General features: G+C 45.5%; 1 protein-coding gene across 1 annotated transcript in view; it reads left to right on the top strand.

The window, feature by feature from the left end:
- LOC142813940 (uncharacterized) overlaps positions 1–14,372 on the top strand; it is a 31,418-nt gene extending 17,046 nt beyond the window's left edge. Inside the window, exons 2-4 of the mRNA XM_075891894.1 lie at positions 9,728–10,020; positions 12,690–12,798; positions 14,053–14,372. Of these exons, the coding sequence (XP_075748009.1) occupies positions 9,728–10,020; positions 12,690–12,798; positions 14,053–14,303 (653 nt within the window). The 3' untranslated portion in view covers positions 14,304–14,372. The remainder of the gene's footprint in view (positions 1–9,727; positions 10,021–12,689; positions 12,799–14,052) is intronic.
- Positions 14,373–15,320: the final 948 nt, after the last annotated feature.

Raw genomic sequence — 15,320 nt, 5'->3', positions numbered from 1 at the left:
TTCAACCTCTCTTTAGTCAAACAAGGAAAACTTATTGATCAGGCACTACCAGCATTAATGTACGTAGATGATATAGTGCTAATGGCCAACAACAAGGGAGATTTGCAGAGATTAATGGACATCTGCGGTAATGAGAGAGATAGGTTAGATTTTAGATTCTGTAAGGAAAATTCAGCAGTCATGATTTTCAATGACAACGAAGGTAGTGAGCTTAGAATACAGGAGGTCACGCTAGGGATAACAGATAAATACAAATATCTGGGCGTATGGATTAGCAACGGGACCGATTATCTGAGGGAACACGAAATATACGTGACGACTAAAGGTAACAGAAATGCAGCAGTCATGAAAAATAGGGCACTGTGGAATTTCAATAGGTATGATGTTGTGAGAGGAATATGGAAAGGGGTCATGGTTCCTGGGCTGACGTTCGGCAATGCGGTCTTGTGCATGAGATCAGAAGTTCAAGCAAGATTAGAAATTAAGCAACGTGGAATAGGTAGGCTTGCTTTAGGAGCTCACGGGAATACACCAAATCAGGGAGTACAAGGTGATATGGGATGGACATCATTTGAGGGCAGGGAAGCTAGCAGCAAGATAAAATTTGAGAAGCGATTGAGAAAAATGGGGGAAGAGCGTTCGGCTAGGAAGGTTTTCAGCTACTTGTACATGAAGAATGTCGATACAAAATGGAGGAAGCGAACCAGGAAGTTGACTGGTAAATACTTAGAAAACAGCAGGTGGCCAAACCAAAAAGAACTATCGGTTAAGAAGAAAGTGAAGGAAACGGAGACTGACATGTGGAGAATGGGCATGATTAAGAAGTCCGCACTAGAGATCTATCGAACTTTTAAGTAGGAAATTGCCAAGGAAAGGATCTATGATAATACTCGGGGTAGTTCTCTACTGTTTGAGGCCAGGACGGGAGTACTGCGAACCAAGACATATCGGGCCAAATACGAAGGTGTAGACACAGTATGCAGTGCGTGTGGAGAGGAAGAAGAAACAGCCGAACACTTGATAATGTTCTGTAAAGGGCTTCACCCTATAGTTCAGGATGATGGCGCAGAGTTTTTCAAAGCACTGGGGTTTAGGGACCGGGAGGGCAAAATAAACTTTAAGCGGGTATACTTAACTAGAAGGAGGTTATCTGATTGGTGGCTAAAGTCAAGGCACGAGTGAAGATTGAACTCTTCACTGCAAAGTACGAATCCTCAAACTCACTTTTTAAGGAAAAAAAATAGATATAGTTTTTGGTTCATTAGGTTTTACGGCTTGGTGGCGCTAGCCACCGCCCGATCTAAAGGGTACAGCCATATCCATCCATTCATCCATTCATCCATCCATCCATCCATCCATCCATCCATCCATCCATCCGTCCGTCCATCCATCCGTCCGTCCATCCATCCGTCCGTCCGTCCGTCCGTCCGTCCGTCCGTCCGTCCGTCCGTCCGTCCGTCCGTCCATCCATCCATCCATCCATCCATCCATCCATCCATCCATCCATCCATCCATCCATCCATCCATCCATCCATCCATCCAGACACTATAGTAGAGTGCCTCGGCGCTCGCTCCTCCGCTGTACGGTGCCTCGATGCGCGCGGGGGCGCGCGCATCGAGTCACCCTACACTATAGTGTCTATGGCAGCTGCAACGCACAGTGTTTCAGTGAGCATGGTAATTATGGGTATGACATGTCTTTGCCTAGTCTTCGTATTTTACGGTCGTAATGGCTTCGCGTGGCTTGGAGCTGCTTTTTTACGAAACAGCAACCGGCAAATGTTCGGCAGTTACTCTTCGCCACCTTATTATTTTAGGCTTAGCACTTGAAATGAGGTCACGAAGTGAAAAACAGTTCTTTTTTTTTTCCTTCGAAACAAAACGAAACAAGAAGACAGCATTAAACGAGGCTACAAGCGCTATTCGCCACCCGCAAGCACGAAGACCATAGGCAAATTTATGTCAGACCCATAATTCCCATGGTCGCTGAACAATAGCAGTGCCAGAGTCCCCTCTAGGTAATTTTAGGACACTATTTTTACAACGGCTATTGCCACACGCGCGGGTGTTCCTTCCCTCACGGCACTGTTGAGGTGTTCAACGCGAAGCGGATAATCACACGGGAATGAGAAGGTAACGCCTACAAAGGTGGAACGCGGTCACGCTCCACGTTTAGAGGCGAAGCTCAAGTGCGCTCCAAGTTCTTGCAAACATAGTTGATCTCACCTACAGGTACACACTTTCCGTGTAGTTACGCAACCATCGCTAACAAGCGTTTAGACCGAAAAAGGAAAAGTCATGCCACACGTCGACATTTCGAATACGCACAGCACCACCAGTCCGGCACTTCCTATTCCGTGCCGAGCGGTTGTGCGCTCGCGATCTCCGACGTCGGCGTAGCTCTGGCCAACTGGGCTCCCCCTACGTCATCTCCTGACGCCGACCTCCGACGACACTGTAGCTCTGACCGACTGGACTTGCTCTAATCCATCTCCTGACGCCGACAAGAGCTCTCGCAAGTCGTGCCCCATCCTCGGACTCCTGTGACCGTGTTCCCATCTTACCTATCTCTTCTATCCCCTCGATGTGTTGTCGCTTTCACGCTTACTTCATTTATCTTTCTCTCTACACCTTTATTCATATCCTTTTAATCCCTCCTCACCCCCACCCCTTGTGAGCTACTGTTGAGGTGTCGCTCCCGGAAGCAGACAGTTACGGGGCTCACTTTTCTTTTCTTTTCCTTCTTACAACATAACCACTTCCCCTACACGCTCCTATTAAAATTGGCCGTGTATTCACGAGCTCCGCTGCAAATGGCATCGAAGGAACCTTCTGCTAGCCAAGAGGCCGTTTATGTTTTACCTTGCCTCAGACAGCACCTCTTCTATGTTGTATCGGCTGCATCTTGCCGGTATAGAGGAGGCACTGCGTGAGATATCGACGCTGTCTGGCAGTGGTATCGGGAAACAAGAGCTTAAGCAGAACCGAGGGCCACTGTCAGGTAGTAGCATCATATCATTGGCCGAGCGCTTTTTCGTGTAAGCGTCACATTTTGAGCGCCGTGTAACAACCACTGCGGTTAACAAAGGGAACATAGACAACCCCCCCAACCCACCCCCACCCCCGTTGTAGCATGAAGCCACAAGAAAGTCTACGAATTTCAGGAAAAGAAAAGCTTCTTAGCTTCTTAGTTGCCTAAAATTCCTCCTGATCCAGGGTCGATTCGTCTCGGTCCAGGCTTCCCTTTTTTTAACCTTTCCGCCACCTTGCGGATTTTCGCAGAACTCATTTGCGGACACTAGGGTCTTTAGATTTACGTATCTATGTATTTTCTAGTTAAGGAACACGTCACCTAATATTTTGATATTGCGCCTCAAATACGCGTAATGCTTCCTTTTTTTATAGACAATGTTCACAAGTAAGAACGCAGCCACCAGTTCGAGATGGCTAGGCGTTCAGCAAGTGCTTAAACTCTAGCCGGGTGGCTGAATCATGTGACAGACATACAGAAAGACAGAGAGGAAGACCAAAATTTCTGCGTTGGGGTGTCCCAAGAAAAACCATCGTCTTTAATGACTAAAACTCTACTCCACTGGCTGCCCTGCAGGATCATTTAATCGATCAACGTCTCCTTTCGCCTTTGCCGCTATCCGAGTGAGCGTTTTCGCTACGTCATTCACACATGCGTCATTGTAAGCTTGTGGTAGAAAAAAAAGTACGGTAAAGGCCAAAGCGAAGACTAATTTTAAGCGAACGCAATAACTTGTGCGAATAACTTTTTGGTTAAACTTTTTGAGGCAAACAGCCTCTGTGCATTTTATCGAAGGAGCAGTATATATTTCTCCCGAAGTTTAGCACGGACTTTGTGGCCAGTGGGACAAAGAACGGCCTCTTAGAAATAAAAGACAAGTGTATGCCGAACACAAGCAGAGGCCCGTCAGTACTGAAACGCTTTCAATCTGCACGTACAGAAAAATACTCACACTGTGCGGAGACGTCTTCGGACATTTTCTACATTGTGTGGGCATGACAATCTACCCCGAACCTTGCTCCAACACAACCACCTCTTGAGCGCGGATTGCTCAGCTGCTCCGACCTAGCAAGCCAGAAGGCCCTGGTCGATAGAGCCTGAGCTGCGGCGGTCGCCAATAGGCTTCTGTAATGAGAATCCCACCTAGTGATTCTGAAAGATGGCCTCTTCTCGGTACTTCACGGAAGGCAAGGTATCGACCACCATATTTGCATTCGCATCTGATGCGGAGAGTGAGAAAGCAGCCGCATTTTGTCGCAAGTCTTGTTAGGAAGGTTCGTTTTGATGTTCGGACGGTAGCTTCTGACAATTATGTTTGCTTGCTGCAATGTGAAATCGTCATGCAAAGTGCGTCGTAGCCGTTGTAAGGTACGCTTCAGGGCACCCTGTTGCGGCAAAACAAAAGATTGTGAAAAAAGAAGGTCATGAAATGCTTTCGTGACTTCTTTATGCCACTGAAGACTAATAACATTGGCATGTTATCATCGACCAACTTTTAAACTTGTATTCGCAGTTTACGGGTATGCACGGGGTGGTTTTCTTTTAAGCAACAATGACACTTTGTTGGCCACATGCGGTCGCAGCCACCGCGACGCGATAGTGCAAGTTTGTCGCCGCCGCTTGTGCATGCGGTTCCGTGCACGCGGTCGAGCCTTAACGCCGCAGCACAGCGATAACTCTGTCTGACAATGATAAGGTAGGAAGACTCGCGCGGTTTCTTCGGGCGATAAGCGGCAGTACTATCTGCCGGTTGTCGTGACGACGAGATTATCTTCTTTCCTTCTAACCCTTTGCTCGGATGTTGCGCCGCATTTAGCCGTACCGTTCTGCGACCTTCGGTCTGTTTTTTGGACATTTATTACGTTGTCACGTTGTCCAGAGGCGGTTGTGATGGAATTCGTCGCACTGCGCCCTCGTTTCGAGAACATACCTCGCAGTGCGAAGAAAATCAATCTATAACATAAGTGTGCTGCCCCCAAACACGGACCAGTCTCAAGACGCAATGAATCGTGCCATAGTGACACACACAAATAACTAAAGCTGCAAGGTCGGCAAGCGTGAGGTACCGAATAGATGGATAGCAAAATGTTGGCTCACGCAAAGGATTGTAGGCTAAGGCTTTCTTCTGCATCGTCTTTCGGTTCGAGACCGTGCTGCCGTACGGGCATTCTTGCCTGTGCCGTCACTTTGTGCGTGTTATATCTAGACCTCATGGTGCCTTTGATCACAAATTCCTGCATAATGTAGCTTGAATAGCAAATTCAGTCACCACGAGATAATTGTGCAAGCGGTCTTTTTTTTTCATTCAAAGGGCATCCACTTCTGGACACATGCTTGTTTTTGCCACAAAGGGTGCATCTTATCGCGCATGTTTTGTGACATACGAAGACTTTGTGCACATAATGGCATCATGAAATGTCTGTCGATTTGCTATCATGTTGCTCAGCCGTAAAATTATTTTTTTTACTTTCCATTTGCAAAGATAGCATCTCGGGTTCGATTTGGCGAATGACCGTATTTAAACTGTTTCTTACTCTAAAAATTAAATGCGCTCATAGTTTTCTGTTTCTTTAAGCCTTTAAGTATTCCTTTACGTGATATGTCGTTGCCTCCCGCAATCGTACTTTATGTTTCAATGCATGCAATTATACACACTCACCTTACACTTGTGTAACGTATAGCATTTAAGGCTATTAGTCTAAGTTATAACACAGCTTACCAGCACTTCACGCCATGCTACTCAGTGCTTCAAAATCGACTTCAATCGTCTTACGTGCGACAATAGCATTAATTGAGCAGCCGTTTTGTCCCGTGGACCTTTTACGCGCTCAGCTGTTTCCATAAATTTCACAGATAGTTGGCGACGCAGAGTATGCCATAGAAACTATTATATCGGTGTACTTCATCAGACAGAGTACGCTTAATTTTAATTATATGCTGTCATCGTACGTCCTACTAGGCATAAGTAAAAGTGGCATGTCCCTACACCTCGAAACAAATATGACGAACAATCATTAAAACATAGTGCGCCAGTCATACTTAATAGGCTTATAAAGGCCGATCTTGATCCTCTGTGCTACTCTAATAAAGAAATAAGGCTATTTTGACAGTCACGCCACATAAATTTCTAACGGTTGTACATAATATATTTCTTTTTCTTTCTTTCCTTACCCTCATGTTCAAATTGTGTAGAACGTATTACCAAAAAGCGTATACACGTGCGTATATAGGCCTGCTTATATATACTTGTGTAGCAGGTTTGAAAATTTAAATCCGCGAAATCCACATTTCCATTCATAGGCACATTTTTTCTCGTGTGTACATATATAAATATATATACTGATGCATACAAACTTTGTTTTTTTTTTTTGGAACTGTATTGTTGTCACGTATTATTTTGTTTTTAATTTGTAGCGCTTATTTTTTCTCTGCACTGTGTTGCTGCCATTCGTAAAAGGGACAGGACCTCTGTCAAGCTGGAGTAGCTTTTAGTCTTGTCCCCTTTCTTTCAAGTGTAAAGTGAAATAAAAATTGAATTGGATAGAACTGTATGTTGATATTTGGTAACGTTTGCTCATGTGTGTGAGAGGTCTTGAAGTGGTCACCGTTTATGCTTGAAAATAATGAATTGAGGCGATTTCTGGAAACGATTACTACGTATTTCAAAGGGTAACTGCTTGCTGCGCTCGAAACCCACCTCTCACCGTTCCTCGTGTTCGCCCACTTCCACTTTTCCCTTTGTTCTTTGAGATGCGCAAAATAAAATGTCGTATATTCATTCGCAAAAGGATTCAAGAACACATTCACTGAACAAGCGGCAACAAGCATGTCGCAGATTCACACATGTGACCTTGCCGACTACACTGCACAGCAGGCACTTTAAACGCCTTAAAGCAACGAAGGCATATATATATATATATATATACTTAGATACGGAAGTACCGTAGCAGATGACGTGCCGTCTTGCTATGGACCTATTCAAAACTGAAGAAAACTGCGAGTAGAGGCATCTATGCAATAACAAAAAAGCAAATATAAAACCTCTTCTACATCATCGCTGACCATAATTACTCGAGATCAACGAATAGAACTGCCTCTCCCAAAAACGACACCGATGGCATGGTCGCGTGTTTTCTAAAGCCATAATGGCGATGAAATAGGTTTTTGGTACTTCCACTTGTAGCTTAATATTTGCTTTCCCCAAGATGCCGTATTTTCGAATATGTGTGCGCATACGCAGTATCTACATGAAGGTCTACAGGTGTCGCCCATATTCCTTGTTCACTGAAAAAATATGTTCTCGTACCCTTTCGTTCTATCTTTTGTGAGTTGGCACGGATCAAGTGATTTTGCTTTACTAAAAGGTAAACGTTCATTTCTGCAACTTGGCAGGAAGCTATTAGGCTGCACACCCATCGAAGCGTCCTTGTAGAGCAAGCACGGGCTATCAGCGAGACAATAGCCGCAAACAAGCACATCTATAGCACGTCATGGCACGTTCATATACTAGTAATCACTAGCACTGATCAAGCTGACCGCATTGACACAAAACACGTCCCCATTGGTCATCAACGACACTGCGGCCAGCAAGTACGCAACACGTGGTTCCAACGTTCCAAATGAACGGGTTTTAAAACGACACGCTTTTTCCTTCGCGAATCCAGTTACGTCTTGCAAAAAGGGCAAATTTTGCTTACTCTGAGCGTTGCCTTGAACAGCTTAGCAATATTTGGTGTTTTACGTTCAAAATCGCGATATGATAATGCGAGACGCCGTAAGAGTGGGCTATGTTGATTTTGACCATCTGGCGGTCGTTAAGGTGCACTGAAACCGCACAGCACACGCGCCTCTGCCTTTTGGCCTCGCCGCTCCCGGTATGAAACCCGCGACATATGGGTCAGGAGCCCAGCACCGTGTGACCGCTACACCACCGCAGCGGACAACAGTTTAGAACGTGCAACGAGAATGCTAGAAGGGGGAACACACCAAGAGCGGTTTTAAGTATGGCCGTACCAATTACTTCTTGATGTCTGTCTCTGTTCTTTCATAACGTTTAATTGCGTTACTTAATGCCATGCTTAACGTAAACCTACGAGCCCAATTTCGGCACATTTAAGTTATGTTACGTACCTTTTTTTTTTCCGCTGGAGAGCTCGTCCAGTAGATCGGTTCCGCAGTACACGTTGTCACGCGAGCACAGACACATTCGTCCGCTTTCCTCGTTGGGCTCAGCAGGTCTGAGGATCCAACCGGTCCAACATTGCTGAAGTGACTCGGTGGTTTTGACGAGAAACTTGAGTCACGCGACGTAACGTTTTGCTCGCGGACGTTGTACAACCTGTACAGCCACGGCGTCTTTCCCTCGCTCTCGTCGGCGCTTCCAGCCCACCCTCATCCTCATTCATACGCGAGAAAGTCGGCGGTGCTCGGAGTACGTACTGTAGCCGCTGTAACGCGTGAACGATGCTTGATAAAAGAAGCACCACCTTTGCCCGTTCGTAGTCGCAGGCGCAGCTTCTCTCAACACGTCGAAATTGATGAACCACCACCGAAGATAGATAACCAGTGAATCCGAAACGTGTTATCTCTGTGTTTAACTGCATTATAGGCAATGGTTCAATAAAGTCTTTCTCAATCACCGATCGTGTCTGTCAACAAATTCAACTTGGCGTCTGTCTCTCGCGTGTTTCTTTCTACATTTTTGAAATAGAAGGCGGTTAAGCTATTCGCAATGTTACCGACCCTGTCTGAGGAAAAAAAAACAAAGAAAAAAACCTCGATGCGCCGTTGCCTACTCGCCTCGCACAGCTAGTGTGACGTCACGTCAAGTGTATGCTGAGATAACAGTGGCGCGCCGACCTGCCCAACCTCGCCGGAGCACTCGTGCCAAGTCGAACAACGCTATACGCGCCAACTCGAGTGACATCATGCAGAGTCACGTATGCACTGGGCAACATTTTACCCCACTTAGTTTTACCCAGATAACACCGTGCCAGCTAAGTTGGCTAAAAAAAAATAGGGCATCTACACGACGTGAATCGTGACGAGTGGGCAAAACTAGGTCCTAATGTCTATAATATATACTTTGAAATCGCCGACTATTATAAAGGGTTTGTGTGGCGAGTGCGTGCTTTACGTTGCTGCTATTGATATTAGTCTACTGCTAAACATTCTTTTGTGTCTCACGTATGTTTCGGCTATACCGTACGTTACCCGAGCGTTGGCCCATGTAATGTAACGGACACACTGGACAAGCGTTGCCTTTAAAGTGCTTTGCCCTAAAAACAAAAAACAGCCCTCCGTGTCGAGACAGTTGCGGCCATGGGTCGCCATAAGAAGGCGCGGACTACCAAGAGGAAGGCGCGTTTCACGAAGCGTTACTTTATCTATAACGTAATATTCACATACTTTATATATTATGTATGCCCACGTGCACGCCTGCAGAGTGCGTGTATATACGCGCACGCAAGATTGAAAATTTTCGGGACAAACATTGAGTCCTCCACCGCCACCCCCTCCTTGGCTACGCCCGTGCAGCGATGAAAACAGTCGTGGAAGTAGGGAAGTAGGTTATGTTTGGGACGAAGGGCTGAGGCGACATTTCAAGTGAGTTATAAGTGAGTTTTAAGTCGGTTTGTAGTGAGTTTTGAAGTGAGCTCGGAAAGCTATAACGTAATAACGATCGGCGCTTTGCAGGACACCAATCACCGGTGAAGTTCGAGCCCCCTCCTTCGCCCCCCGTGTCCCCGGGTTGCCCAGGCACCCTGTCCGAACCATTGACGCTGCAACCTCGGGCACTGTCAGCCCCAGTAGGGCCAATCGGCTTCGCCGAGGAGCAACACCAGCAGGCCATGGGCTGCTCGTCCGCAGGTCGGGGTTCGCTCCAGCTGTGGCAGTTCCTCGCTGCACTGCTAAGGAACCCGGGAAACGCGCCGTGCATCACATGGACGGGTCGGGGCCTCGAGTTCAAGCTCACCGATCCCGAGGAGGTAACGATGGCTGACAGGGCATGTTGGTTCAGCACATTTTCGAGTGGCATGATGACGACAGAGGATAGAGGGATGGATGAAAAACAGGGAAGCGAGGAAAGGCGGGGAAGTTAACCACTTAAATTGTGTTAATTGTGTAGTATGTATAAACAGTTTATTATTTAAATAATGCATTATTATTTAACCCGGTATGCTAACCAGCTGTTTCAGTGAAACATCGATTGTGTTATATAGATTTTAGTTATCCTGTTTTACTACACATCTTTCCGCTTGGCGTGTATGTTGCAGCAAACCTCCTTGATATGTTGTCACTTCTTCACAAATCTTCGCCTGCGCAGAAGTTTGCTTGCACCCTTTGCTGTCAACAAACAGTTGGTAGTTGGCGCACATCTGTCTTTCTTGTTTCCCGTCTTCATGTTCCAAACATTGCGCCATGAATAAGATGTTCAGCAAACTTACCGCACCAATCCTCCCCGGACAAAGTTATTCTGCAATAACTCGGCCGGGGAGTGCTTTCTTCATCCCCTCTTCCTCTTATGATTAACTATATAGAAGAAAAGACTTGCTCTTGGCGACGCACATGAGAGAAATGAGTATAGCAGTAGTATGTTTATTCCATCTGTCACCTAATAACATACCGTATAAAAAGCTCTATGACAACCGTCTGCATTGAGGTTGACATGACGAATTTGCTATGTAGACATTTTTTTTTTCAATACGTGTGCCATGCATGTGCTTCAGAATGCATTAAAAAAGAAGCACGGATTCTTTTTCGACAGGGCCTCATCAAGTCTGAGGCCCACAGCATTGCTTCATGCTCCCTCATAGTAGAGTACCTAGTACTCTTAACACTTAACGCATTAACAACTTTTTCTAAACACATGGAACGCATAAAGGTAACAGTGAGAAAAAAAAACTGAGATAAAGAAGCATACAGAAGCAGAGGGGGGAGAGAGGTCCTTGTTAATTAAAGGCATGCTATACGTAACGCCATGCTAATGAAAACCACGCTAATAATCTACATCGGCCACAAGCTCCGCTGTTAGTCAGGCCTTGCAGCACTTGTGCAAGCTGCCCAGAATTTCTCTTTTACAGCAAAAGCTGTTATGAGATCACTTTTCAGTTTATTTTTTGACAGTGCCCCGTCAAGTCTGAGACCCACGGAAATGCTTTATGCTCTCATAGTAGAGTACCAAGTACTCTAAATCGTTAACAATTTCTTTTAAACACGCGGAACGCATAAAGGTAACAGTCAGGAAAAAAAAAAACCGAGAGAAAGAAGCAGACTGGAGAAGGGGGGGGGGTGGAGGACCTTGTTAATTAAAGACTCTCTAGGTAACTCCATGCTAATGAAAACCACGTTAATAATCTACATCGGCTACAAGCTCCGCTGTTAGTCAAACCATGCACCCCTTGTGCAAGCTGCCCAGAATTTCTTTCTTTTACAGCGAAAGCTGTTATGCGATCACTTTCCGGGTCCCGCGATGTCATTGTTGTCCACCACCTCCACCGGTGTTCGTAGCCACATCGAGCAAAAATAGAAAAAAAAGCTTTGCACCAATGACAAAGTAGGGCTTGAACCCAAATCCGCTGGGTACCAGCCCGATATTCCACTGAAATACGCCAGTGTTTGTAACTTGTCAAACTTGTCTTAGGTAGGCATGATCTCGCACCAATGGCACAGTGCGGCTCTAACCCAGGTGGGCTGGGTGCCAGCCCAGTATTCTACCACTGAGCTACATCATTTCCTGTGACTTGTCAAACTTGCCTTAGGCAGGCTTGTTGTGGAAAAATCAATCGTGTTAATACGACTTATAAACCGTTTTACAACAGCGAAAGAACAACCAGTCATCGCACAATGTGAATAGCGTAACAAGTGGGCTATCCAATGTTCCAAACCATCACGAAACCTTGTTCTTGTTCCCCTAATAACGGTGGCGCATACCCACTTCAGCCATAATTCCTCATTGTCGTCAGGCACTGCATGGGCAATTGGCACAAAATTCCTTGAAAGTGTTTAGCGGATACCACGCTTCTCAGAAGAATGACGAAAAATAGCATAGCGAATGTTGGCCTACTACCCAAAAGTTTATTGTTAATGCCCTAGTGAGTACCAAGCAAGTGTGCTTGCAGTAGCTACGCAATGAGTGTTTTGAAAAAGGATCTGAAAGGCCGCTCTTCTAGCTATCGCTGCGACTGTGCTGCGCCTACCGCAAAGACCTGGTGTTTCTTCTTTTTTTTTTTTTGCGACAACGGACATAATGATTCATTGTTAACAAAGAGTAACTAAAACAAAACTTAACATTTTTACCTCAATTTTGACGACCTTTGTTCCACAATCACTTCTATTTTCTGCTGTTGCTCCAAATGGATGTCACATGCAATTTGTCGGCCTACACTTCGGAAAATTTTCCCACATTCTGCCAAACACACAGTTAGAACCTCGCTACAGCGAACTGTAGATCATTAGCAAAATAGGTGCTTGAGTGTATGCCCCAAGTAACATCCCCTGTTTCTGGCAATTCAAGGACTAACATAGCTCTTTCTGGCAAAATCGCATAACTGCATGAAGAATCTTTAAAAATGGTATAATCAAATGCTATTATGGTCACAGTGCATAAGTCTGAAGAGAGTTTTGTTGCCGGCGCTCTTCCCACAACTAACGGCAGGTCGCTCGCCGGTGGGGCGTGCAGAAGAACCGGCCAGCCATGAACTACGACAAGCTGAGCCGCTCGCTGAGGTACTACTACGAGAAGGGCATCATGCAGAAGGTGGCAGGTGAGCGCACGGAGCCTGTTGGCGTTGGACACAGGCCCTAGAGACCACAATTGTTTAAGCATGCGTACAAGACGCGAATATTTGGAAAATGCCGCGATTGCGATTCGATGGTGACTAACGATGCATAAGACAAACGGCCCGCACCTAGTGGAGGTGATTCGCCGCACTTGCTACAGGTGAGGATATATTTTGCTGTCTGTTGTACAAAATGCCGCTGAGTTCCTCGCTCGTTTCGTTTGAGATGTTTGGCAACGGTGGTGGTGCTGTCTACTTTACTTTTTTCTCTCTCTACTTTTTAAAAATTACCATTTGACATTTGTCCTATTCATTTTTTTTAAATTCGGTAGCCTGCAATATTTCGGTGCAGCAGGTAGGACATTGTTAGTTGTTTTATGTTTATTATTTAAATATTGAACTTTACCCACACGAACTTCCTGTCTCTTTGGTGACGTAAAGTATATTAAATCTACAGCTGGGAAGGACGCACTTTTCGCTAGTCGATTTATATATATTAATTAGGCTATGTGACCCGTCTCTGAATCTCGCGTGTGTACGACAATCGATTTTAGCACTGGTCGATATCTAGAGCAGTGTGTATCCTCAGTCAAGATGATGGAGACGCAATTCCGAGCTTCAGTATACGATCAGAGGCAGTCTAGGCTTTAAACCGAATAAAGCTAGGGTCAGTGGCCTAGTACGCCCACGATATGAAATGCTCCAGTGCGTCTCAAGCAGCTATGCTTTTGCACTTCCTGAGCACAAATATTTATTAATAATTTAGTCATACTGCCAACATTCAACTGGTGGTAGTGGCATGGAGGGCAAAACGAATAATATTTTCGTACACACATTGCACGGCAGTCAACTTACAGATACTGTCACTCGGACGCACCATTTGCATGAATACGTTAAATATTTAACTGGTACATGAGTATATAGAATCACAGGCAAGACGGAGAAAGAGAGGAATACGAACCAAAGCAGCCCGGATTCGTATTGGTTGCAAAATGAGGGGGTGGGTTGTTCGCAGGCAAGGTTTTTCTACATTACTTAACGTGGAAAAACTAGACAATGAACACTTCCTTGTATTAACGTTTCTCTGTAATGCACGAACTCTTTTTTTTTCACATTTCTCTTTCTTTTCCCTGAAGGGCAGGGTACCGGGCTGAGACGAATGAACTTCGTAACATTATTTCTTTCCCTCTTTTCTTTTGTGATATCTCTCTCTCTCTCTGTCTTCATTTAATGCCGCAGGTGAACGGTACGTGTACAAATTTGTCTGCGACCCCGAGTTGGTAGGAAACTCGTCGTCAGATCCGGCCAAGGCTAGGTTCCACGACGTGCCATCGGCTGGAAAGGAGTCATCTATGCCGCACCATTCACAGCCAGCGCCGCCCCCGAGCTGGCACGTCAGGCCGGGTATCGCCGTGCCGCACGAGTACGGTCAGTTCCCTGCGTACGGCACCGACTACACCGCCACGTCCATGGCTCTCGAAGGCTGTTGACGGTGCGCCTGAGTGCAGGACGACTGTCGTGTCCAAGACACGCATTAAACCGATTTGACGACGTCTCTACGCTACGCAAGAGGAGCAACAGAAGAAGAGGCCGTGGCCTCATTCGTCGGTTATATATATATATATATATATATATATATATATATATATATATATATATATATATTAGCAATTATGTATGAAACTATCGCTTGCAGAATCTTTCTGTTAGTTTAGCTGCGACGGCAATAAAGCACTCTGTCTACAGCCTCCCCAATACAGTGTGCAAGTGTGGCCGCTGTTATTTTTTTTTCTTTTTTAATAGTACACAGTTGAACTGAGCACGCAGACTGGCATTTCCCTGCAAAAATTGAGGTGCATATGGATACATACGCGGTCTAGAGAAGTGGGTTGATCTTTCGATAACATCAATCGGACCTGATGAAATAGTACTCTGGTGGTACCCTATTTACACTATACCTCCGGACAAAAAAAAAAACCAGTATGGGGCGTCTTTGTGCCATAATACAATAGTTGTAATCTATATGGCGGCTTCTTTTCGGCTTTAGCCAAGTGACCGTTAATTATAATGCTTATAATTGTTGGAATTTAACGTCCCAAAACCACAATATGACTATGAGAGACGCCGTAGTGGAGGACTCTGGAAATTTTGACCTCCATGGAGCTATCTAACGTGCACATAGATCTACGTTCAAGAGTCTGGAGCATTCTCGCCTCCATCGAAAATGGAGCCCTCTGGCTGGGATTTGAATCTATGACCATCGAATCAGCGGTCGAGTGCCTCTTAACCACTATATACCCCTGTAGAAAGTCTTGTTCATTTTTGGTAACGATAGGTGGGCGCTGATAAGCTTGACATAATACTCTTGATAGGAACTTAGCCAGCGCACAGTTTTCGAGAAAGTTAGAGAAACTAAGTTAGGTGACTATTATACTTAGGTGGCAGAAAGGCGCTCCAAATATTTCCGATCGCTTTGGAGTGCATGACCGCTAAGACAATTACTTATC

This window comes from Rhipicephalus microplus, chromosome 4 (genome assembly GCF_043290135.1).
Source record: "Rhipicephalus microplus isolate Deutch F79 chromosome 4, USDA_Rmic, whole genome shotgun sequence".
Classification (NCBI taxonomy): Eukaryota; Metazoa; Arthropoda; class Arachnida; order Ixodida; family Ixodidae; genus Rhipicephalus; species Rhipicephalus microplus.
This window is presented reverse-complemented; position numbering and strand designations above follow the sequence as displayed.